At 42.5% G+C, this 26,273-nt stretch overlaps 1 protein-coding gene and 1 long non-coding RNA gene across 4 annotated transcripts; one reads left to right on the top strand and one right to left on the bottom strand.

Annotated features, from left to right (window-relative positions):
- Positions 1-2,360: 2,360 nt before the first annotated feature.
- On the bottom strand, positions 2,361-24,888 carry SFXN1 (sideroflexin 1). 3 transcript variants are annotated; one of them, XM_021530673.3, is made up of 12 exons: positions 24,784-24,888; positions 23,498-23,598; positions 15,482-15,656; positions 14,703-14,873; positions 13,599-13,697; positions 12,296-12,371; positions 11,662-11,747; positions 10,305-10,432; positions 9,745-9,794; positions 4,713-4,762; positions 4,019-4,066; positions 2,361-2,746 (listed from the first exon to the last, which is right to left on the bottom strand). In XM_021530673.3, the coding sequence occupies exons 3-12, from the start codon at positions 15,643-15,645 to the stop codon at positions 2,650-2,652; spliced, it is 969 nt and encodes a 322-aa protein (XP_021386348.1). In that variant the 5' UTR covers positions 15,646-15,656; positions 23,498-23,598; positions 24,784-24,888; the 3' UTR covers positions 2,361-2,649. The 3 variants fall into 3 exon arrangements, with proteins under 3 accessions (XP_021386348.1, XP_021386350.1, XP_021386349.1); XM_021530675.3 differs by lacking the exon at positions 23,498-23,598 and having other exon boundaries at positions 24,784-24,871; XM_021530674.3 differs by lacking the exons at positions 23,498-23,598; positions 24,784-24,888 and adding an exon at positions 20,057-20,309.
- Positions 22,843-23,460, top strand: LOC110470773 (uncharacterized). The gene is made up of 2 exons (XR_002465474.3): positions 22,843-23,189; positions 23,351-23,460. It is a non-coding gene; the product is annotated as an uncharacterized LOC110470773 (long non-coding RNA).
- Positions 24,889-26,273: the final 1,385 nt, after the last annotated feature.

The raw sequence follows: 26,273 nt of genomic DNA, 5'->3' as shown, positions 1-26,273 counted from the left end.
GGAATAAAGACATAGAACGTTTCAGACAAGTTGTGCTATGAAAATCTTGTTGACTCTCTGAACAAACTTCCTTTCTCAGGAGTGTGATGAGGAGATTTCGGAGCTCAAAGCTGCTCTGCAGGAGACCAAACAAAAACTGGAGAGCCTGGATACTGAGGAAAAGGACTCAGAGCAGAGTGTACGTCGATCCAAGCGAGTGGCCACCTCGTCTGCTCTGCAGCAGGAGCTGGCAGACACCAAAGCCAGGCTGGAGCAGTGTCAAAAGGAGTTGAATTCCACACGTGCAGGTACAGCAGCAATGCTGCACCGGTTCTGAACCACGCTGTGAGAGATCCCTCTGCAGGGTTAGAGAGACCTTCAGGGTACATTGGATTTAGACACCCTCAAAACATTATTTGACTTGTAGATGACAGGAATAATGTGCTGGATGGACAGTTTCACTTCATTTTCACAGGAAAATGGACTTTAGGACAGGATAATCTTTCCATTCAAATTCTTAAGCCCCTTTGTCTAAGTGAATGGGGGAAGCCTGGAATGTTTGTGCCTTTCTGCACAAACTCAAAAGCTCTTTCCAGCTTGCCTGTGGCGGCTTGTCTCAAGGGAAGTCCTGAATTTCAGGAATACTGAAAGCTGAGCATTGTCCTGTTGCTCACTACTTTTTGTCTGTTCCTAGAGTTGCACAAGTACCAGAAATTAGTGGAGCCACCTCCCTCTGCGAAACCCATTACTATGGATGTGGACAGGAAGCTGGAGGATGGGCAGAAGGTAACTCTAGTTCTGTGTTACAGAAAAGAACATTTGCAGGGCAAAGTGGTTGCCAGCTTAAAACAGAATTTGGGGTTGCTGTTTCCAGGTTTTTAAACCAATGAAATGGATTTGTTGAACTTAAGTTGTTGAAGGATGTAGGATGTGATCACTTAGATGGGATCCTCCTTCAGTGCTGCTTGTCTGAGTTACCTTGGAGTGGCTTTGTTTGCAGAGCAGTGCCAAAATCAGCTGTTGCATTAAACCCCTCTCTTCCAGAACATCAGAATGCTGCGTTCAGAGTTACAAAAAATTGGGGAGTCTCTCCAGTCTGCTGAGCGGGCGTGCTGCCACAGCACAGGGGCAGGGAAGCTGCGAGAAGCCCTGGGCGTGTGTGATGACATCCTGGCAAGACAGGTGATGTGTCTGCTCTGGTGTGGGCTGCATGGGGGAGAGGGGTCTAGTCTGTGTGCTTTGCCATAATCACAGCAACCAAAGTTCTTGCTGCTGCAAATAAAACTGTTTTTTATTTGCTGGTACATATTTTGTGAAGGGAGCTCTATGGCTGATTTTTTTCAATGGCTGAGTTAGTTGAGCATTTCTCTTCACAGGAGACTCAAATTGTTCCCGTTCAGTTAACTGGCAGCCTGCATTTGAAGTAGGAAAATTCAGATTTCTCATTTTCTTATTCACTCCATCACAGCTGCTATGGCAGCATATTTGCAGCAGGATGGAGTCAGCTTTGTCCCACCCTTACTGTTCCTACTAGTTTTGCTGAACTGCTACGCTGTTGACAGTAGAAGCTTTTATGCATGGTCTTATTTAGCAGAACAGTTAGTGAATTTTGGCAAAAGGCAGTTTATCCTCCTCAGTTCCTAGTAACCAGGGCGTTAAGACAACTTATCATTGTACCTGATGGGAGCCTATAACAAAGCTGGAGAGGGACTCTCTTTCTAAGAGCAGAGAATGACAAGACAAGAGGGAATAGCTTCCTACTGAGGTTTAGATTAAATGTTAATAAAAAATTCTTTACTGTGAGGATGCTGAAGCACTGAAAATACATTTCCTAGAGAAGTTGTGGCTGCTCCATCCCTGGAAGTGTTTTAAGGCTAAGTTGGACAGAGTTTGGAGCAAGCTGGTCTAGTAAAACCCATCCCTTGTCCACAACAGAGAACAAGTGGATCTTTAATCCAGTCAGTTCCAACTAGGAATGGGCTTTTCTATGATATGATTTCTTGATATTTTTATATAACTATATCTTGCCTTGGCTTCCTCAGGACCAGACCTTGGCAGAGCTGCAGAACAACATGATGCTGGTGAAGCTGGACCTGCGCAAGAAGGCGGCCTGCATTGCTGAGCAGTACCACACGGTGCAGAAGCTGCAGGCGCCGCCAACGTCCGCCCTCAAGAAACGCTTCTGTGCCAACAGGGAAAACCTGCAGCCCAGTCAGCCTCCTGGCAAAAAGCCCTTCCTGCACAACATCCTGACACGTTCAGCCACCCGTACTGTGGCTACCAGAGGCTGGCAACTTCGTTCAGTTGCTCTATGACTTTTCAAAAGGAGGTCCCTGCCCCGCTATTACTGGAACAGGTGGCAAATCCAATATAATAGCATCTGGTTTTCATTGTGCGCTTCTTTATTGTTATTGTAGTTGCTTGAGACTTATGTAAACATCTCTGGATATGTGTATGTTTAATGTTTTAAACAATACCAAAGTGGACAAAGTGACCTTACGTAATTTAAACACTATACTGAAAAAAGTCTTTCAACTGTAAAATAATGGTAGATGATCAAACTTGTTTAACAAAAGGACAAGATAAAGTTGTGTTCTTGTCTAGGTTGGCACACAATTCAAAAAATAAGTTTATAAGTTTCTCCTTGAAAGATACTTTGCCTTCCTTGAATTATAATCCTTTATTGAAGTATACACGTTCTAGGCCAGGGCTGCTGTCTCGGATCCTGGCTTGCAAATCTGGCTCCAAGCGTGACACCGACATCGAACTGAGCAAAAGAAACAGTGAAGGGGTTACAGCAAACAGGCATCAGGAGGGAAAATGAGATGGACAGTGCATCTGCTAAAACTTCCTACATTGTCAAAAGAGTTTTCAGATCTTTTGAAACATCCAGGAAGAAGGCTCACAGACCAGGGCATGTGAATCCCTGCTCCAAGGGCAGTGGGATAGTCTATGGAGTCAGGAAATGGCTGTTGCTATTACCATGAGGGTAAGGATCCACTTCATTGCTCAGGTTCTTGCTGGCAATAGAAACTTGCCTTCCTAAAAGGGTTTTTATTAAATATAATGTAATTGCCTATTTAACTTACTATGTGGTTTTATACAATTGAATACAAGGTTTGTTTTTATGAGAGCTGGTTCACAGTAAAGTGAATTAAGCTGCCAGGTCATTTGAACAGCTGTAATTTCCTGAACACAGTTCAAGGTCTAATCTTCCTCTGAGCTGGAGAGCCCTGGCTGAAATCAAGAACTGTAGCATGTGTGCTGGGTTGGTTTGTCAAGTCATCTCCAGGTAGCCTAGTGACACTTGTTTACCACAGTTCTCTGTCCTAGGCCAAGCAGGGAGACAGATGGTGTCAGCTTTGTTGTACTCAAACAACACTGAGAATTGGCTATTGTTTTCTGGAAGTCAAAAGCTGCCTTAGTTCAGCATTTTAATGGACTCTGCTCGAGCTTGGGTTGTTCAAGGTACAGCTGGCAGCTTGTTGAGTTTAGACAACCACTATTAAAACTATAGGGACAGCTGAATTTCAAGCCCTGTCCATACTATGTACCAAACTGAATAAAGGTTTTTGTTAAGTAACTCATTCAGATTTCACAAGGATTTCAGCTATAATGAATATTGCTTCTAAGACTGCTTTCAGTACTGAGCTACTTCTGTATTGATGCAAAAGTCTGGAAAAATACTAATCAAATAACAAATGAGCACAGATAGTCCAGTGCTATTCTGTATAAATAGAAGAGTTTCCAGATGAAAATAAAATGGGCTCTGACTGTATTTAGTGCATCTATAACCTTACTGGACAATATATTGTACAGAACTCATCTTGAGCTGCTGGGGTTTGTAAACAACTATTATATATTACTGATAAATAACATAGTTATTACTTTTCTGTATATTCTCTTGTTTATCACCTTTGTTATATGGAAATTAAAACTGTGTTTGAGCAGACAATGGACCCCATGTTTGTGTCTGTGTGCACACCATGACTGGATCTGGATTAACACTGAAGTGAGAATAATTGACAGCAGTACCCACCTTTTCTGAGGAAACAGTGCACAACACAGGGGAGTTGCAAACACGAGACTAGAGGAGACAAAACCAGGTTTACAATATTTAGGGTGCTAAAACAGAATTCAAAAATCTTATGCGTGATTTACATAAAAAGCTTTCTTGTTTTCTGTACACAGTGAGGTAGAGTTCCACAAAGTGCTATGTAACATTTATTTCTCACTGCATTGTACCTTATGAAATCATTTACCTACAAATAGCACTAAATGTTTCACAATACCACACCTAAATTTGTCTAAAATTACCATTTGATGTCCTTACAGTGTTTTACCTTTATGTGCATGCAGAAAATGCCAGAACACAGCAAATTTAAACCCTATTAACCAAATGTTTTCAGAATTCTTAACCTCCAGGATGAGATTCCACTGACTGTTTAGAGGTAGCAGCTAAAGCATCTTTTCTAATCAAGCTGCCACATTCCTTTTTTTGCCACTCCCTTTTCTGCCCTCCCTCTGCTTTTCTTGGCAGCTTCTTCCATGCTAACAGCTTTTTTGTTTTTAACATGATATTTTATCAGTTACAGAGATAGAAATAACTGCTGTGCCCTCAGCATCTATTTTTTTTCTTAAAAAATAAAACAAAACAACAAATATTGCTGCATTCTCAAAAGCCCTACAAGTATCTCTTAAGATAGCAGACCCAACCCAAAGAAACCACTTACCACATTCCAACTAATCCAACCTGAATGGGAGCGCTCATCCAAGGAAATTTCTGTTGAAAATAAAACCACGCAGTCAGTGTGGAATCTTTTCTTTCTGCTTCCTACCTTCCTGGAATTCTTTTAAAAGACAGATTTCAGCTAAAAGACTCTGAGATGTGAAGGCAAAACCCTGACCAGTATGGCTTCATGCTGAGCTCCACTTTGAGAGCCAAATCCCTTTGGAGGGCAGCAAGGAAATTCCCAGGGGAATCGATGTACACAGTGCTCCTGAGTAAGTGTCCCTTAGCAGCCCCACTGAGTCAGTGGCTGTTTGACTCAGGACCTGCTCCTGGGCCTTTGCTTTGACTCTCACAAGCCCACAGCAGCTACAGAGCTGAAACTTGGAAGTTTCCAGGTGGTGCTGCCACACCTCTGAAGGGTACAGGGAATTTTGCTCAGGCATTCCAAGCAAGAGCTCAGTCTGGTTACTTTTCTTTGGTGGCATCAAATGGTTTTAACCTGCAACTAGAGCCACCAGCCATAAATAAAGGTGATGTAAATCTGCCTCTCAGCCCTTTCTCCTGTCATATGGCTTCCCCTGACATGCAGGAACTTGTCCCTGTAGCAACACTCCAGTTCTGCATGAGTTCACATTTTATTGAAGGAAAAAAGGGTTTGAGGACTTGGAAAACCAAGCTAAAAAAGCAATACATAACCCACATGCCTCATTAATTCTTTAACTTTTGCAGAACTTGAATATATGCCAAGATTTTTTTTTTTGGGGCTTTAAAAATTATTTAGGAATTCACTCTCATTGGTAGAATTTTAGTTGAAATTCATTACTAAGGAAGTAAACCCAGAGCTGTTCACTGGACACTGCTGCCTCTTGCTCCATTGAGAGCAGAACACAGCTGCCATAAGGACACAAAGGGAATTTTAAAACAAGGTAGATCATGAGGTAAAAATCAGTTGATAGAGTTGATGAGGTTTTCAGCGAAGATGGTGTTTCTGCAAGAAGAATTTCTCAAGATATAGAAGTTAGAGGGGGAAATGGTGAACAAAAGCTGGGCATTGTTTGAGAGTATAAACAGTCAGAGGAAATGTAGAAAGCTCAGGAGGACAAAGCTCAGGGCTGAGGGAGGTCACAGCAGTGTCTGAGGCAGGGAAAATGAGCCAGTGTGGAGTAAAATTTCTCCAGAGCCTGAGGGAGAAGAAACAATATAGAAGACGGCTTCTCTTTTATTTTTTTTTTTTTTCATGGAGTCAATCTGTAATGCAGAAATGAGTGCAGGAAGAACTGTGCAATTCAGCAGTAACCTGCAACAAGAGATAACAAATGGGAACAGAAAACAGCAGCAAGAAGGGTGAAGAGTAAAGGCAGCAGAGCTTTGCTGTTCTGGCATTCTCTAAACACTTCCATCTGACCCTCAGCTGAGATAAACTCACCTCAAATTTTCATTTTATGCCCTGGGGGAGTCCATGTCAAGAGGGGGTGAACACAAGCCAAACCCTGCAGTGTCTCTGAGAAGGGAGGGAGGGAGATGCTGTACATTGCAGGGGACTGTGGGACCCAAGGTATGTAACAGAAAAGCCCCAAATACAATTTTATAACTGAAAAGGCTGTTGGAAGGTGCCCTGAGAGGAATAAATGGTTTAATGCCTTTGTCAGAGTTGGTCACTGATCTGACAGAGGTGTCTAATACAGACTCTATAAATAACATGGAGTTTATGTGCTGTAACATTTTTTGCCAACTCGATCTGAATTCCAGGCTTTATTTTTCAGAATGTGATCAAGCTGCACTAATACAGAAAGAAGGTGAGGAAAAAGTAACACTGGGAGGTCAGAATTAAGAACTGGAGTTGTCCAGGGAACAACATAGAACAATAAAATTCAAATGCAGGCTGCACACCCCACAAAGAGAGAAAATGGAGAAACTACAAGAGAAAAAGCAGAAGAATTCACTGTGTTAGAGAACTACCATTTAACTCCGGAAGAAGGCAGCTCCCAATGAATTAGGATTTAATTTCCAGATGTCTTTATGACATTTTAGTGGTTAGTGCAAACAGAGAAAATGGAAAAATGATAATTAAGCAAACAAAAGCCATAAGGAGAATCAGCTTTTCTATAACTGCCTCCTTTCTTTGTTGGATATAAAAATCTGCCAGCTTTCCCAGGCCAGCTATGTCTGCTTTCAAAAAAAAAAAAAAAAAAAGTGAAATGACAGAGAAATTAGAAATGCATGGAGAACTTCAGGGCTTAAGACATTCAAGAACAATGCTCCCTGTTCTGGTTTTGTAACCATTTTGAACACAGATTTTAGCTAGAGATCGAAAGGAGCTTGTTTCAAGGATGTATGAGGAAACGTCTAGAATCAACTTGGATGTTAAAACAGTTTGCAGAACAGAAGAGAAACTGTAGCTAAAGCTGTGTAAGAGCAGTAACATAAACTAAACTAGTATAAACTTTAGTGTTGATTGGAATTTTCGTAAGTTTATATGGAAAAAACCAATTTATTTCTTTAGGAGAGAAGTTACCTGTAAGTAAAACCTATAAACCTTGTGCCTCAAAGCAAGGCTCTTTATGGATCCTCCTGTTGCAGCAGGTAAAATAAGCTGGTTCTGCACAGAGCTGGTCAGGATTATGGCCATAAGGATAATAAAAGTAGACATTATGCAGTTAATCAATTACTGCTATGCTGCATAATTACATAAACAGGCTCCAAAGCTGCTGCTGAAACCAATGGCAAAAAAAACTTCTACAGATAAAAATACTTCTTCAAGACAACTTCTTTTTGAAGCAGTAAATACGTGTTTGTGTTCCAAGAACATTCTTGAGGCATCTTCTAGCAATAACTTCTGGGAATGTTGTTAATTCACACCAATGTCTTGGTGCAAAACCCTCTGGGAATGTGGGGGATGAGTTGGGCTACATGACCTACATCTTATCCTAAATATCAGAGGATGACAGGCTGCTCTGAGACCAACATCCCAGGAGCATTTCCTTCTCTCTGTCTTATTGCTAACCAGCTTTCTAATTTTTTTTATAATTTCACAATCATTTCCCTATTTTTTGGCCTTGTGTGTTGCTCAAGAGGCTTTGGCAAGCAGTCAGGAATTATTTCCAAGAGTGGTGGTGAAGCAGAGGCCAAGGGCAGTGAGTTAGTAAAGCAGTGTGGGGATGGTGGTGCAGTGCTGGCATGGGATGGTGCTTCTCAAACCCCATGAGGACATGCAGAAGCTGCTTGTTAAAAATGCAGCTCATTCCTTAATGGGTTTAATACTAATCTCTACCAGGTGTTACCACTGGCTACTTGCAGAGCAGTGTTTCACCTGGATTCAGTCTCTGAGGCTGAGGGAGAGGACAGGATGGTACCAGAGACCACTGAGTAGTCACTGCAGAAATCGCTCATTTTGGCTGATCTGAAAAATCCACAACACCCTTATGTTGATTACACCACACAAAAACAACAGGTATTTGTCTCCAGACCCTGAGGATTGCTGAAATTTCTTCACAAATGTCATGTATTTGTCAGCTGAGGCAGTGGCTTTGTGACATATATCACATGTCAAATACACACAAAATATTTTTCCCTATTTTTTTTTTAACAAGGGTTAACTTTCCAGGCAATACATTCTCAGGAACATCACAGCATCACAAGTTGTGCTGTGTTTGGATGCCCTGCAGGCTCACTTCTCCCAGGAGATAAAAGCAGCACACACTTGATTTTTACCCTGAAACTCATATGCCACATTTCCTGTTTTTATACTGTGAGCAAAAGTGTTTTCTTTTAACAAGTGGGAGGGAAGCAAAGCACTTTAGGAAAAAAGATGTTTTTAGATTGGAAGACAATCACAGAATGGTTTGGGTTGGAAGGGACTTTAAAGATCATCCAGTTCCAAGCCCTTCACTGTCCCAAGTTGTTCCAAACTCTTTCCTACATGGCCTTGGACACTTCCAGGGACGGGGCAGCCACAACTGCCCCAGGCAGATTACCTGGCAATCTGTTCCTGCCTTATAAATACAGAAACACTTTCAAATGGGGTGTGTAACTGGGTAATCTCACCCTGCACAAGAGACAGGAAGGGCAGAAACAGCCAGAGATAAAATTTAAACACTTTAGAAAGCTTTAGCTTAGGCAAACAAAACTATTAAAAAAAAAATCTTCCCCTGCTTGTCCTCCTTGTCCCCACACAAACTTTTCCAAGGCAGGGTCTGGAGATGCAAACCATGATTTTTTCCCTATTTTTTCTAACAGGAAGGAGACAGATTTTTTTTAAGCTTCTTGGATGGGTCTCACAAGCAGAGGCCTTGCCTGAAGCTACCAAGTAATTAAATCAGTGATATCAGCAGTGAGGATGAAACTCCCTTTACTGGTAAAGAATTAAAAGGCTCCTCACCTGAATATTATTTCCCTTGTGTTAGACAACCCTGTAACTAATTCCATTATTGTTCTTTACCCTCTCATGCACACACAGTGCAGAATGTTGATGTAGGTAATGGATTTACCAACACCAGGGGTTTGACTTCACACTACATTATCATAAAAAGAATAGAGGAAATAAGTAATCTTTGATAAAGAATGCCCATTCTATGCCTACCCTGCACTTTACACCCAGTAAATTTTAAATGGTCATTTTCAGGACAGATTTTTACCATCATTTTTGTTTGCAAACTCAGATTGCTACTACAGCAGGTCACAAAAGCCTCCTTATTGCTATCTTGAGAAACCAGCATTATTAAAATGTTCCTTTTTTCCCCAATAAATTGTATTCCAAGATTGAGTACAAGAAAGGTTTATTTCACAGGAGGAAATGTGCATTCTAAGAACAATTATAAATTATATTTTCTCGATGTTACCTTTCACTGTAACAAAAGCAACCAAGTAGTCTTTAAGAAAGGCAGAAGGAGAGAGACAGCTGTAAAGCAAGTTCTACAGGGCTGTCCTCCCACAGTGTTTGGGAGGCAAATATGAAGATTCAGGAAGTATTTAAAATTCATTAAAATATTAACTTAGGATATGAAATACACAGAGATAGATTATCTAAGACTAACCTTTAGAAAGGCTTTCTTTTCCAGGGTATTCATTATGAATGGAGGAATTGCTGCAAATAAGAAAAAAACAAAGGTATTAACCTTGGAGAGAAAGGCACTTTGTTTTCATTTTCTGTTTAGCTGAACGAATACCGTAATACAATTTTCACAGCCTTTTGTCATTCACTGAGTTTTCATTTCACATTGCCAGTTGGATTGGTATTTACAAAGGTGAATTCTCCCAATAAGCAAAATCTACAATTTCACATGTAACTAACCTGAGCTCAGTTATTTGGCACTGGCAGAGCATCTAAACCAACTCCAAGCAAGTAGAGTTTGCTCCCATTCCTTTGCTCTCTGTATCTTTTCTGCACAACATCCCAGGAGCTTCCCTGCTGCAGTCCAGTGAAACACATTGAGGCTGTTTCCACATTTCCCTGGGGAAGTTCTCAACAGAAAGGCAAACACTGCCTGGGGCACTGGAAGGTAACCTGAACCCTGAGGAAAATCACTTGGACAGAACTGAATCTCCCTCTCACAGCAGGAACTGACAGTCAGGACTGCACACGACTTATCCTTACCCATGCCAGGAGAAGCCATCAGAATCCTGGATATCACCACCTGGGCAATTGCCTGCTGAGCTGCTTTGGCTGAATCACCCAGTCTTTTTCCATCCTCATCCGTGACAGGAATTCCATACTGTAGTTCCCTGCAGAATAAGGGGTAAAAAATAAAGCAGTGGTGGATGTGAAGTTATTTTTTCACAATTTTTCGTCACCTTATCTTTGTCCCTTAAAATTGTCAAGTGTAAGAATTATGTGGTTTATTTTATTTTTTAAGTGAATCTGTTTGTAACGCTCCTTGGCACACACACAAAAAAATTTAAAAGGCAGAGAAAGATCAAGGAAAAATATGTTGAGAAGTTACCAACTGAATATTTGTAACAGCAATCTGCTGCTTGAGTCTGGTCACAGCATTCCAAGGGGGAAGAAAAGAGATGTGCTTTCTCTGTGTTCCACAGAAGGGAGAGTCCCTTTACACATTAATTCAGAAAAGTGGAATTTTCTGGACTGCTCTGGAAGTGGAGCCTGTCCTATCTGACAGCTCATGGAACACAGGAAGATTATTTTCACTGAGTTGAAACAGAAGGCTCTGTGAAATCTTCCCCCCAGCATTCTAGTCTGAGCTGTCATTTCAACCATGAAGAATATACTTGAAAGTATAAAAGGAGGCACAAACCAAACTATGTTTCTGTAATTGCATTATTCTCTATTAGATCTTTTGCTCAAGTGCAGGGTGAGGTGTTAAACTCACACTGGGAGAAGCACAAGGAACAGCAAATATCCTCAGGACTGCCTTTATTCTTCTTAGATTTTACAAAAGATAAAATACTACCACAGATCAACTTCAATTGTAAAGTCTAAATATTCCCTTTTCTGCCCATAACCTTGTGTTCATAATAGGATTTTAGTTTGCTTTTCCCTACTACTATTTTTATTCCTAGTCAAATCACAACACAGAAAAAAAGTTTGTTTCTGGCAAACTGCATCTTTTTGTCACCTTGATGATTAAACAGAACTCCAGAGCCTGACTTCTATGACTAAGTTCTAAAGGTGGGATTTCAAGCATTTTTGAAATTACTGTGTTTTTCCAAATTGTAGCTGATATTCAAAGGTCCATGTGAGCAAAGTTTTGAAGGAAACAGTAACTGGTTTCTGTGATCCAAGACTGAAGAACTCTTTGGATATTTATCTGAAGACAATGATTATGTTCTATTTTATACTTGTTACAAACAACCAGTCAAAACCTCATGCATGAAGTTCCTGCAAGGTACTGAAACAAGCTAAAGATACAAAATGTGCTTTATTTAGTAACTTGCTGATCTACCAACTGAACATCTTTTCCTCCAGCATGAGTGATCTTTGTTCTTTTTCCTACCTTTGTCTCATTAGTGGAATATTGATGCAGTTGGCAGAAGCAACAGCAGCAAAAGGAACAAACCTCCCTATAAGAGGTGAGACACGCTGGAAAACAGAGAGGGGAGAAAAATGGAAAATAAAAATGTAAACAATCATTGTTTTTATTGTAATGCTTCATCTGCTAATGACAGACCAGACTTATCTCCTTTACATTAAATTCAGTGAAAACTCACTGGTGGGGCAGAGGTAGAACATGCTTCAAACAAGAAATAAGTCATAAATGCTTCTCTCCAGAGTGAGCAGGGGCAGGAGAGTGGCAAAACCATTCTGAATTTAGTAGCATCACAGGGAAGTGTAATTACAAGTCCAATTAATTTTCAACTGCTTCTTAGATGCCTTGAAAAGTGAAAAAGAAACTGGGAAAAAGGCACCTTATTAGATAGAGTCTGCATGAGACAAACATGGGCTGTTTGACAGATATGCATAAACCCATCCTCATGGGGAAAAAACAGTTGGGATCTAAAGAAAGGAGCAATCATAACAACTCCACAGTGGGAGCTGCGCATGACACAGATGCACCAGAGGAGAAATGAGCTGTGAGATTCTCACAGGACATCAGAGTTTGGGAAAAATAGAAAAAATACCAGCAATACCTTTGCTAGTGAATTAAGTCCTAAGGCTGTAGCGACAGCACCTGTGGTGGCAGAAACATAGGCTGTTCCCAGCTGCCTAAAACAGAAATGAAAATGTCAGCACATGCACAGCTACACTGGTGTCACTGTGGAAAACAATTACATTTTACACATGTAGTTATATCCCCCCAGAAGTTAAATAGGCTTTCTTGTGCTACTGCAATAAGGTGGGGATGGAAGATCTAAATGGGACACTGAATTAAACACTTTGATTTCACTAGCAGTAAAAATCATATTCAAGCCACACTGTAATACTGAATCAGGTTCTGCTGGTTGTGCATTGCTGCCTGTTCAGCATTTTCTCATGTACCTGAATTAACACCTTGAAAGGTTATTTCTTTATTTAATTTCCTAATTACTTAACCTAGTAAAATCAGTTTGGATTTCCAAGGCCATGTCTATAATAGTAATTAAAATCAACCATACCAAACCCCATACACACAGACCAGCTATGCTGCAAACACTCAAATCCAGCCCAACCTGCCCCAAACCACACTTTACATACTTCCCAGCTAGGAGGTGTCTCTATATGCTGGAATCCACAGTTTGCTCCCAGACATCTTGAAGCAAGTCAACCCCAAAACCAGAAAGTCAAGTACTGCAATCCCAGTTTTCTATTAATAGAATTATAGAATTGTATGGGAGGAAGCATAAAGTTGATTCCATTCCACCCTGCCATGGGTAGGGACACCTTCCACTATCCCAGGCTGCTTCCAATCACAGGGAAGATTTTTTATGTTTTTCTAACCTAAGTTTCCCCTCTTTCAGTTTGAGATTTCTTGCTTTCAGTATCTATTTAGTCTCTTTTTTAGACATCCAGTAGAAACAAGCACAGACCAATTGCCAATTGGAGGATTCTCTTTCTGTAAATGAACCCTCAGTGCAGCGTGTGCTGGCACTGAGAAGGTGGCAGGGTGACACAGCTGAAGGCCCCCACAAAACATCAGCTTAGAAATATCCTGGTAGGACACCAAACTGATGAGGAAAACTTGCAAATGGTTGACTGAGCCCTGAAACACAGACTTCTGTTAAATCCTGCACTGTTAAGTGCTCTTGATCAAGGTGCTCAGGCTTGTCTTTAATGGCAGAAATGGAATTCTCAGCTCTGCCCTTCTCAGACTTCTCATCTGTACATATCAAATTAATAATTAGAGGAGATGAAAAAACTTATCCCTGTCTCGCCTCAAACTTTAAGGCCCAGCCATGTTCAAATACACCAGACAGCAACTTCTATTCATCAGAATTATGAGGTTCAGTGCCTGACCTGACAGTGATTGGGGCATCCCCGCTCCTGTTCGTGTAATTTACTATAGCATTGAAGGACTGGTTGACCCACTGCCAGAAAAGCACTGCTGGTGTTGTTCTTGAAAAGAGAAACAATTGTAATTATTATTATTAAACTCACAGTTGAATTAACAGCACAAGAAAATGATGACAAATCAAGAAAAGCCACTGCAAGCAGTTAACCATGCAGAAGTTCTTGCTTATTTGAATGAAACAATACAGTCAGTGAGATACTGATACTTTATAATCAGAGTTATTTTAGAAGAAGAATTTAAAAAACATCTAGTTTTGAACCTGAATAACAATGCAAAGAAAAGGCAGAGAGCTTCTCTAAGTGTTATAGAAAATAACAGAACAAGCAGTTAACAGGAGGCAGTGCTTGGGAATGGACACCTGTCCTGGGGGTTTGATTCGTACTCTTGACTGCAATTTAAAGCCCACACATGTGTTATAAACACCATCCAATGCTAGGGTGTGTGTAAGGAGTTTGTACAATCTCAGCATCCAAAAGGCTGCTGCTGTTTCCTTTGAGCTCCCATCAGTTCTCGCATCCTGTGTCAAAAAGTGTTTCTAACATTGAGGCTTCTAAGAGAGCACTGGCTCTGCTTCAGTGGGCTTCACTGTCCTGGAGATTCCAGAACCACTGAGGAAATGCAGGGATCACAGGGGAACTGCAGAAACTCCACAGCCAGTGGCCATGTCTACAACAGTAATTAAAATCAACCATACCAAATGGATTGAAGCATTCCGAGTACTCATGGGGCAGACAGAACATCCTGCATGCCAGTAAGGCTGGAAATTCCCAGGGATCTCCTTCTCTTTGTCCTCCACACAGATGGGATTTTGGAACATTTCCCAGTTTGAGGGAAAGTGGGATGGTGAAGGAGAAGGGCTAAGGGCTTATCTCAAAACTACTTCTAGAAAGAACCATTAATCAACGTGAGGGAACGAGGAGAGAGAAGAGGAAAAGGAAGCAAGATTTCACATTTAAAAATATTTACAATACATCTTTTGACAATAACATTGATTTTCACTTCTCTAATTAGCAGGCAAATGTTCGATGTGTTTTACTGCCATCTCTCACCTGTAAAAGGTCATCATACAGCCTACGATAGTCATGTTCATGGGCACCTGGGCGGACATTCGGCCGATCAGGAACATCTTCTCCCCGGTGTCTGGGTGAAAGGCTGAATCATAGATGTATTTTGCTCTCCACAACTCATCTTCTGTCAAGCCAGGTGCCACGATACCTTGTCTTGGGGACAGGTTAAGAGATAAGATAACAGCAAGAAGCACAATTGTTATAAAATGCTGCAAACGCCCGTGAGAAATGTGGCATCAGAGGATTTGGGGATGTTCACCCTAAGTTAATGGAGACTCTCAGACAGCTTGTAGAGATTCTTCAGCTTTTAAATGGATGGTGAAATAAAAAGAATTAAAACTCCCAGCAGTGGCTATGTTGGCTGAGTCTATTTACTCAAAGCTGGACTAGGTTTTAGAGCTAAAATGTGGAGCCAAAATCTTTGATGTCATTAGTGTGAAACGATGAAAATTCACTTTGAGAGTATTTAAAACACCAACTGCTCCAAATGGTATACATAAGAGGAAGTTTTAAGTTTTGCTGTCAAATTAACTACTTTCAGAATTAGACTCTTCTGTATCTCAGAACCCTTAAGAAGGGCATAACTTCACCATCCAGTAGAGAATTTGATTAAAAATAAAAGGGTTTCAAGCTCTGAAATGGGAATAAGAAGTATTGCAATGAATACAGTGTTTTAAGTATTTCCTTTTAGATATATCACCATGTTCTTATCGTTGACTTGGACTTTTTGGGGCTGGTGGTAGAAGTAGTCAATGCCATACCTGTAATCATGCACAATCTTTCTTGCATTTTCCAGTTTGGCATCAGATAACAAAATATTCCTGGGGTCTGTTACAGTGAAGAAGTGATTGGCTCGTCCAACAAAAGTGCTTTGATCCCATCGGGGCTCCTTGATATTAATATTTAATGGGATATCTGGTGCCATCTTCAAAAGCTCTGCCAAGAAAACATCAACATTTGCAATTCAAAATTCCACTCATTTCCTCATGTATCTAGAACCTGCAAGATGAAAAGTGGCCACATTTAGAGTAAAAAACCGAGAGAACAAACACCAAAGAATTTGCAGAACAGGGGTTTAAAGGGGTAATTCTGCAGAAATGCTTCTGTGTCCAGTGCCCCAAAATGTTATACATTATGTGTTACATTTTTACAAATACCTGAGGATGAGGCAGGTGCAAAGGAAGCATAAAAATTTATTAATAAACAGACATATTAAACAACAATATATTAATCAGAAAGTGCTTTACTTCATTACTGTTTGTTGAAAATAACGTACTGAAGGGAATGAGAAATCAACTATTTCAAGAGATGCCTGAAGTGCTATAAAGTGCAGTGACAGAGGAAATATTTAATAAAATCCAGTTAACTTCTCTGGCACAGCAAAACAACCCAAAAATTAGGAACACAATCCCACCAATTTATTTTAATAAATGTTGTTTCTCTAAATCCATGTTTTGACAAAACAGAGATTATGTAATGCAACAATTGCTACATTATGAACACATGACCAGATCTCCTAATGATACTTCAAAGATGGTTAAAAAACTACAGTGAAGGACACTGAAGAGTTGTGCATTTATGGGGCATAAAGCTCAGAAAAGTAAAAATTACTTCAGGATGACTAAATTTACTTGAACATCTAATGAAAAAAGGACAGTCCCTCCATAGCATAAGTATATGGATTTTAACTTTCTTATAAGAAATTTCTGCAACATATTCAACAACCAGTAGAAAAAAAAAAATCCTCCTCCAACTAATGCTTGTTTCAAATGGCAGAAAGAAAATGGATCTATAAAAACCCATTTGAATATATTTATAAATAAAGATCCAATTTTAGATGATCTTTAAGGCCCCTCCCAAACCAAATAATTCTGAGCTTCTATGATACCAGAATGCTAATACATCTGGTACAGTAGGGAAAAACAATCTTTCCCCCTTTTCCCCCTCACATTTCCCTCACTGTTAAGTTCATTATTGTACAGCACTGTTCATTAGCAGGATTATTTTAATGTGTACATCTCTCAACCAGGCATGTTGCAGGATGAACACAAATCATGGAAAGGAAAAAAGACACAGGACAGATTTGGAGAACAGATTTCCCATGCACAGCATCTCAACAGGAGATGCTCCTTAGGCTTCTTTTCCTTTTCTTAGTACTTTGCCATTAAAAACACCCTCCTGTGAACAGTGCTGTGTTGTGAATTAATAGTCCATCTTCTGGTCTAAAATGGGAACTGCTGGTTTTGCAAAGCCCTATGAAAGCAAGTGCAGTCATTTATTTAAACCCTCTTTTCCACGAAAATAAAGATAAAAATCAGGACATTAGGGCTGGTATCTTGTTCTGTGACTGCTTCCCTTATTTGCAGGAAAGTTCAAGTGTAAATGTTTTTCTAATTAAATTATCTGTTTCATTAAGAAAGATTAAAGCTGCTTTAGGATAGCTTATGATAATCTGGTTAAAGCTGTCTAATGCATGCTGAATAAAGCAGTGCATCCATGGAAGCTTTTTTCTTTCTTTTCATTATGGATAATTCTTTCTTTTTATCCTGATTAGAATATACATGACTGGGTTCTCTGGGAATTCCCTTTATTTACTTCTGATACCTCTGTTCACAAACCCAAGTCTCTCAGTAATAAGAAATTCAAATATTAAGGATCTGCCTTTACTGCAGATGGTTCATCTCATGCCAGTTCAATTCATGGTTCAAATCATCCATGCTGAAACAATTCAGGATTGTTTCAGTCTGAAGCAATCATTAAAGGTGAATGTACAGAACACAGGAGATCAAACACGTTCACATCCTGTCTTTATTCCCTCCTCACTTTTATCTACTCTGTGTCTGCTCTGATGTTCCTTGACCCAGGTGAGCTGATGGAATTTACCACCTTGGCAGGAAACGAATGCAGCAAAAAGATTGTACTGGAGGGAAATAAACCCCTGCAGCTGCCCAGCTGGGGTGACCTGCTGGAGAGCAGCTCTGGACTCCTGCTGGCCAGTGAGCTCTCCATGACCAGCAGAGCGTCCTGGTGACCAAGAATGCCAGCAGGATCCTGGGGTGATTCAGGAAAAGCATTTTCAGCAGGTCAGGGAGTGATCCTGCCTCTCTGCTCAACCCTTTGAGGCACTCTGGGGTGCTGTATCCAGCTCTGGATCCTCAGGACAAGGAGACCTGGAGCTCCTGGGGCCAGCAGAGGCTGCAGTGCTGAGGAAGGGTCTGGAGCTCCTCCGTGCCCAGGAAAGGCTGAGGGAGCTGGGGCTGCTCAGCCTGGCGAGTCCCTGGGTGTCCCTGGGTGCAGGGAGGTCAGAGCAGGGCCAGGCTCTGCCCCGGTGCCCAGCAGTGCCACCAGAGGAACGGGCAGGGCTGAGCCAGGAACTGCCCCTGCACAGGAGGCAGAACTCTACCCTGGGCAGTGCCTGAGTCCTGGAGCTTTCCCAGATGTTTCCATGCCTTTCCTCCTGCTGTTACCCATCCTAGCCAGCCTCAGCTACCAGAGACAGGTCAGCACAGGTTTGGTCTCTCTTTCTCCTTGTAAATCTACAAAGCAGGCTTAGTGCTGCTGCAGCAGCAAAAAGCAACCTAGCAGGAAAATGGAAAACATCCATTAATTCATGTGCTACAACAAAAAGTCATGCTTGAAATGTCTGTGACTGTTTAGAAAGATGGGAACAGAGAATATGGACTTCACTATTACTAATCTTAATGGAGAACATTCAATCCTGCATAGAATGGGGGGTAGGACAGCTCCCCACCCTGCAGAAGGGTTAAATCTCCTGTAAAAAGGAGTTTACATTTTAGTGACAGCTATTTAAGTACACAAACCCATTTCCTTCTCTCAGTGATGTGGCTGACTTGCCCTTTTAGCAGATAAATAAGAACAATGCTGTTCTAAAGACCTTAAACCAGACAGACCACCAATGCCCACAGAGAAAGAGCAGATGTCACACACACAAGGGAGTGTAAAAAAAAAAAAAAAAAAGTAAAAAAGTTGAGAATAACATGATTTGGAGACAGGTAGAACTTGCAGTGAAGTAAAAAAGATGGCTGAGTTTGCCAGTCATGGGACTCTGAATCACAGACCTGTTACAACAGTGCCTGAGAGAACCAGGGAATTTCTGTCTCGAAAACTTAGAAGCTTTCCAGCAAAATACTTTTACAACAAAAGCCTCTTTTCTTGTTTTAAAGAAACTGCGTGATGCTACTCATGACTCATTAGACCCCATTAGTAAATGCTGAAAAAGGAAATAAATCCCATAAAGCAAAAACATAAGCTAATAAAGTGCTGATATACTTCAAAGGGATCCCCTTATAAAACAAAATGTCCAACTATAATGTAAAAGTGGCAAGTGCACAAAAAAGGTTTAATAAATATATTGTCTAACAGCCATAGTCACCATCATAAATCAGATGGATTTTTTTTAAGTTTCATTTTTTATTTAAGCTGTAAGAAAGAGGGGCAACACCCTCAATTTAAGTTGCTGCAACACTATTTTTACCTACCTGTCACCTTAATTTTCAGATAAAATTTCAGAGGGGAGCTGCTGTTTGCATAATCCATTCAAATACTTAATAATAAAAGCACTGTAATAAAACTACTTAAGATTTAATTATTATTTTAACTACAATGCTTTGTCAAGGGTGGAACTCCATTACTTTCAGTGATCTAATTTTCCATCTGTACTAAGTGTGCCCAAGATTTAAGTTCTCATTTTCCGTAATCGAACTGGGTACAGGAAAAATAAAGGACATTAGGATTAAAAAAAAATTTAAATAAATCAAGCTGAACCTTTAGATAAGCAGAAAGTTTGCAAGGGAACTGGAAAGTAAAAGCACAATAAAGACAAAGATAAAACTGTTTGCTTTGTTACAATCAACCAATGAAGGTAAACTACCTAACCATTAATTAATTAATTAAGGTGCCCATATATGTAAATACCTGAATTTATTGTTCCCACCTGCTGCTACGCAGAAATACCAACTAATACTGAAATAGGAAAAAATTTCAATCATCAGCAACTTTACTTTTAATGTGGAAGCAGCCAAATTGCTCAGGCAATTGCTCTTCTCCACAAACAAAGCCATGAACAGAGGATTTGGGAAACAAAATGAATTTTACAAACACGTCAGTTGTTGTAATAATCCATACTGAAATGTCACTTTGAGGTTATGCTCACACAGGAGGATCAGCAGTACTGGAAAGGATAAAGAATTACTTCATAAAGCAGTCACACAATTAACAACTCATGGAAAACATGCAGTAAGGGAGAAAATCATCCATATTTTCACTATTTCACATAACAGAACAATTAGGAAGGTATTTAATAGAACCACTTGTACCTGGAAACCCTGCAGCTGTTTTGCCCAGCAAATTAAATCAGCACTGAAGGCTGGACTATGCTCTCTGGCACATTCATATCACTAAACCCTTTCAGTTTCCAAACTAGAGCAGCGTATCCAAACTGCCCGTGGAGAAGAGCAGCTAAATCCTGCCTCGTGCTGCAGGATTGTCTGGCTGAGCATCAGCTGTGCTGGGCAAGCCCCGGCCCCCTGAACAATCCCAGGGCTGGCATTCCCATGACCAGGGACATTTTTTGGCATTCTTTGTCTCCCCAGCACTCACACAGAGCTTTGATTAACCCTCTGTGGCTCCTGCTATGTACCATGTTTTCAGAGTCATAACTGATGGTGAGTTCATAAAGATTTCCTCAACACATGGCTGTGTTTTCCTCCAGTGAGGAGAATCTGAGAGAATTGGGAATGTTCAGTCTTATTGTGGCCTTCCAGTGTCTGAAGGGAGCTCACAGGAAAGATTAAGAGAGACTTTTCACAAGGGTCTGGAGCAACAGGTCAAGGGGGAATGGCTTAAAACTGAAATAGAGTAGGGTTAGATTGGATATCAGGAAAACATCCTTCCCTGAGGCTGGTGAGGCACCCAGGGTGCCCAGAGAAGCTGTGCCAACTCCCTGGAAGTGTCCAAGGCCAGGTCAGACAGGGCCTGGTTTAGTGGAAGATGTCCCTGCCCATGGCAAATTTCTTGCCCTCTCTGATCAGATGGAATCATCTGCCAGTTCATGATCTAAAGTTTAATACTATTATTAACTGGAGGGAATAAAGGGCTTCAGAATAAGTAAGAGTGGCTTGGCTTAACATAATAATTACATACAAAACCTGCACAACAATTTTGGTACAAAGGCTACATTGAGATTTTCCACAAAACTGGCAACAGCAGAAGACTTTAAACCTTGTTTAAAGGTTAACAGCAATAGTTGCAACAATTATACAAAATGCAGATTCAGAAGTTGTCAGGAGTTCAACTCTGCTGTTCCTTTACAAAGTTCATCTTTTAAACATCACATTTGAAGGTCATGCAACCACTTTTCAAACCAAAGCAACAGTGAGAAGAGTAGCAAGGACTATTTCTTTCACTCAATTTTGAGCAACCCAGATATTTGATCACTTATTTTAAACTGTGTTACATAACTGAATAATCCAGATGGGCAAATGATCTGGCAAATTCTGGGCAACTTAAACTCATGCAGCAGTGCACAAATGATTAAATGAAGCTTTGCCACCTTCCTTGGGACAATTTATATTTTCTTATGTTACTGACACCTTGTATTTTAACCCAAGCCTTGAAAAACTCCACTCCAAAATTAAGACTTTTCATCAGTTTCTTTACAGTATCAGCTAAAACTGGGACTAGCGTGACAGGAAAGGAAATTTCATGATGATGTAAGTGTGAAGCCAGGGAGAAGTCTAAAGAGAATTTCACATCCAAAAGCAGAGCAGATATAATTGTGATAATGCTCACTGTGACATTTGACTTGTTGGTGACCAACTCCCAACCTCCTGTTACAAAGCATGGGATGAGCTGGGTAATCCAGTTTAAAACAGAATTCCAGCCAGCCTGCACAAATGCTGAGAGGTGTCACTTTGTGGTGTCCTTTACCAGGACTTAGACCCATAAGTTCTGGTGAGGTAAAGGTGCTCAGATAATGATTAATTTATCTTCTAGAGGCAACTAAGAATTCTTTTTTTCAAAGAATAAGAGTGAGGCTTTTCCTTGAAAACCCAGTAAAAATAGAAGATAACAGCAGAACCTCTTTCTTTACAGAATCCTTTAGGAGTCTTTTGAATAAGAATAGTTCAAAAGATAGAGCAAGGTGCTGCTGATACTTCATGTGTACTGGGAGAGACAAAAATAAGATTTGACACACTTAGGCCCCTACATTTCCATTCTTTAAAGCAGTCCCTTAACAACCTGATGTCCAGCTGTTGGTGCCTTGTCCTGGGAAGTGAGATGCAGCCTGGAAAACCTTGAGGTTGAGAAAAGTACCTGCTGCTAGAAAATGGGGAGAACAGCTTCTCTTCTTCCTTCTCTTTGTAAGTCAAAGTGCCCACAGCTGCTTGTTTTTGCAGAGCTGAGTTCTTTTGAAACATTTCCCATGCCACTTTGATAGAGAAACACTCCAGAGTCCTGCTAGGTCTCTTTATTCCTCAAGTAACACATTGTTCCTTTTTTGGGGCTCCTTTGTCTGAACAAACTCGAGGTTTTTCTTTTCCAATGCCCAGTTTTCCACAATGCCCACCCAAAGGGCTGCTGTGTCGGCTTAGGAGAAAACACAGGAAAGAAACCTCCCTCTGATTAGGAAAAAGTGACCTGTTCTACTTTAAGACTACAAAACATTGGCAAAGCAGCAGTGGAAAGGCAAATCCACGTTTTAATTGCTCTGGCAAAGAAAGGAACACAAGGCCTTCTTCAGGGATGTCAATCATGGCAGTTAATTAGTTCAAATGGGATGAACTAATAGACTTTCTGGGGAAAAAGGCACTTTTGTGTGATGGCAAAAGAGTACATGTGAGATCAGGGTCTGTAAGCAGTGGTATTCCTCTCTTTGCAGTACATCTGCTGCCACAGTTTGAAATAAGTAGCACAGCTGATGACTGGGAGTCTGATGCAATGTACTTATACCAAATGTTACAGACACTTGCCAAGTTCTTCCTTCTCAAAGCACCTTCCACCAGTAAAATGCCTATTTAAACCAGCAGGAGAAAAAAAAAATCTTTGTCTGCACTATGATTTTTCCTACTGCAATCCTAAATGGAATGCTGGAGAAGGCAAAGCATGGCAACACTACAAGATGCTTGATTCTTCTTTTTTTTTTTTTTTTGCTTATAAATGTACATCCCACTTGTAGCCTAGCAACAAAAGCAGCAGCCTGGGTGAGACGAGCCTGCTGCTGGGGCTCTCTCCTCAAAACAGGAGCCATCTTTGGCGTGTAACTTGACCAGAGATTTCATCATTCTGCATTAAAGCCAGCTCCAGATGTTAGAGGTCCCTGCAGCCAGCTCAGCTCTGCCAGCTTTGCTTTGCCACCTCCTCTCCCACTGCACGAGGCACGTCCACAGACGCCGCACGTGTTCGCCTCATCTCCACATTCAGGAAAATAAACCTCCTTTGCTAACCAAGGTTAGTGCAACCTCTAATTTCAGTCCTGATTGCTGCAAGCTTGTTTCTGCTCCTTGTGTTTTAACCCCCACCAATAAACTGCATTAGCTTTGGCTCTACCCCAGATGTGTTCATGGCTCTCTTCTTCTTTTTCACTTTTTTATATATCTTTTTCCATCCAGGTGATATGTTAACTGCACATTGGTACAAAGGCAATCTTCACCCTGCCCACCAGTATAATAACAATGGATTATTTATAATTCAATAAATTAAAAAAAACTATTAATACTCATATTTAAAATTCTGTCTCTGACTATCAGGTGTCTGACCTTGGAGTTATTTGCCGTGTTCCTCCCCTGGAAATGATGATCCTGCAGCAGGGAGGCTTGTCTCTTGCAGGCCTGGAATCTGTGCTGCTGTCACACAATCCCTGTGACACCGACAGCGCTGCTCAGGGGACAGCCAGTGCTCAGGGGCAGGTTTTGGGAGCGGGTGGGGAAGCAGGGAACTGTTATGTGCAGGGAGGAGGGGGATGTGACAGCCCCACACTGCCAGCTTCCACAGGGACAGGGTGGCGCATGGGGCTATGACCCTGGGGAGGTGACAGGGGTGACACACAGGGCTAGGTCCCTAGGGAGGGGATGGGCTGACACATGGGGCTGGACCCCAGGGGAGGGGACAGGGTGACAAAACAGATCAGGGGGTCTGCAGGGGAGCGGAGATGACTCGCGGGGCTGGTCCCCTGTGGAGGGGCTGGAGGAGGCAGATGGGGCTGGGTTCTTATGGAGGGGCTGGGGGAGGCAGACGGGGCTGGGTCTCTATGGAGGGGCTGGAGGAGGCAGATGAGGGTGGGTCCCTATGGAGGGGCTGGGGGAGGCAGACAGGGCTGGTCCCTATGGAGGAGCTGGAGGAGGCAGACAGGGCTGGGTTCCTATGGAGGGGCTGGAGGAGGCAGATGAGGGTGGGTCCCTATGGAGGGGCTGGAGGAGGCAGATGAGGGTGGGTCCCTATGAAGGGGCTGGGGGATGCAGACGGGGCTGGGTTCCTATGGAGGGGCTGGAGGAGCCAAATGGGGCTGGTTCCTATGGAGGGGCTGGAGGAGGCAGACAGGGCTGGGTTCCTATGGAGGGGCTGGGGGATGCAGATGAGGGTGGGTCCGTATGGAGGGGCTGGGGGAGGCAGACGGGGCTGGTCCCTATGGAGGGGATGGAGGAGGCAGACAGGGCTGGTCCCTATGGAGGAGCTGGAGGAGGCAGACGGGGCTGGTCCCTATGGAGGGCCTGGAGGAGGGAGGCAAATGGGCTGGTCCCTGTGGAGGCAGATGGGGCTGGTCCCTGAGAAGGGAGGAGAGCTCACGAACAGATCAGGGCCTCTGCAAGGCTACCAGAGGTGCCAAATGGCGCTGGGCTCCTGCAGAGGGGCCGAGGCCACACGGGGGCTGCTCCCTGTGGAGGGCACAGAGCAGCGCGGGGGGCTGGCTCCCTGTGGGGGGGACTGAGGCGGCAGACGGAGCCGGGTCCCTGCCTGGCCAGCACAGCCCAGCACCCGGCAGTGCCAGCGGCTCCTCCTCCGCCCATCCCCGCGGGGACTGCCCGGCCCCGGCCCCGCTACTCACCCGGCCGCTGGCTCCGCTGCCCGGAAGCGCCCGGCTCGGCTCGGCCCGGCTCGGCTCGGCTCGGCCAGGCTCGGTGTGCGGGCGAGGGGCCGGGAGCCGGCGGGGCCGCCCCGCTCGCCTCGCTCCGCCCCGGCGGGGCCGGGCCGGGCCGGGCCGTGCGGGCAGCGCCCGGGGCCAGCGCCTCCCTCAGCCGCCCGGCTCGCGTTCCTCGCACGGCTCCTGCCGTTCTTTATCTCATGGGATAGCCTGTGCTGCGGGGGACCCGCTGGGATGGTCAGGGTGCCACCGCTGGCCCCCCGCAGGCACAAGAATCCCACCCTGTGCCGAACAAACGCTCCTTGTGAGCTCTCCTCGGCTTCCCTGTGGAACCCAGCCACCCTCTGAGTGCATTTCCTTCCTGATTTTCTCCCCTGACACAGCTCCAGCGATTCTCTCGAGTCCTATCAGTGGTCACAGAGGGCAGAGATCGGTGCTGCCCCTCCTGAGGAAGCTGCAGCTCACAAAATCACAGAATCACGGACTAATCTGAGTTTAAGGGAACCCCCAGGATCATCGAGTCCAGCCCCTAAGTATGGCCCCAAATGGCCCATACAGGGACCGTGGTGAGGTCTGCCATCAGTCTCCTCCAGGCTGCACTGGACTGGGATTGTTGTTTCAGGGTTATCAGAAACCCAAGGGACACTAATGGTCCCAAACCTGATGATGAGGGACAATAAATTGCCACGGAATTTTATATCAAAAAGCCATTACCCAGGTATCAAGTGTTTGTGCAGTTGCACTTACTGATGAAAGCTTTGCTGCTAATACTCAACTTCTGTGAAATATATATATATATATATATATATGTATGTATGTATGTACGTATGTATGTATGTATATATACACATTTCATAAAATAGAATTGCATAGTCTGGAGTTTGTTTTCAGTTTTTAACTGAAAGCCAACCCAGTTAATGATTTTTTAAAAAAAATTAAGAGCCAACCTTCATTCTGACACAGCCACATCCAATCTCAGATGTCTATTTCCCCTGTGGTTCCACAACTTAGATCTTAGAGATATAAATATGTTAATTGCAGCTGCAAATATACCAAGTGAGTATACTCCTACCCAAGTGAGAGTCCATCATTAAAGAATAAAAACTGTCATCGATATCCTTGCACTGCACAATAAAATTTGTGCACAATTTATATATTTCCCTGCTAATGTCTAATTCTTTTTAATCTTGTCAGTCACATCCCAGTCTCCGTGACCACTGACAGATCCATGTGTGGTGGTATCTGGTCATAACACTTGTTGCTAAAAAAACACGGCAATGACTGAGCAGGAAAGACACCTTGTTCAGGAAATGGAAACAGCTGGATGTTGTGCAGAGAAAGAAATTAGTTGTTGTTGGGTATAACTGGGGTTGTTTCACATGGTTTATTCTGAGGACTGATGTGTTCTGCCTGTAATTTCCTTGTATGCCCAAGATACCAATTTGTTAATCTGA

This window comes from Lonchura striata, chromosome 15 (assembly GCF_046129695.1).
Source record: "Lonchura striata isolate bLonStr1 chromosome 15, bLonStr1.mat, whole genome shotgun sequence".
Lineage (NCBI taxonomy): Eukaryota > Metazoa > Chordata > Aves > Passeriformes > Estrildidae > Lonchura > Lonchura striata.
Note: the sequence above shows the minus strand (reverse complement) of the source record. Positions and strands in the feature narration are given on the sequence as shown.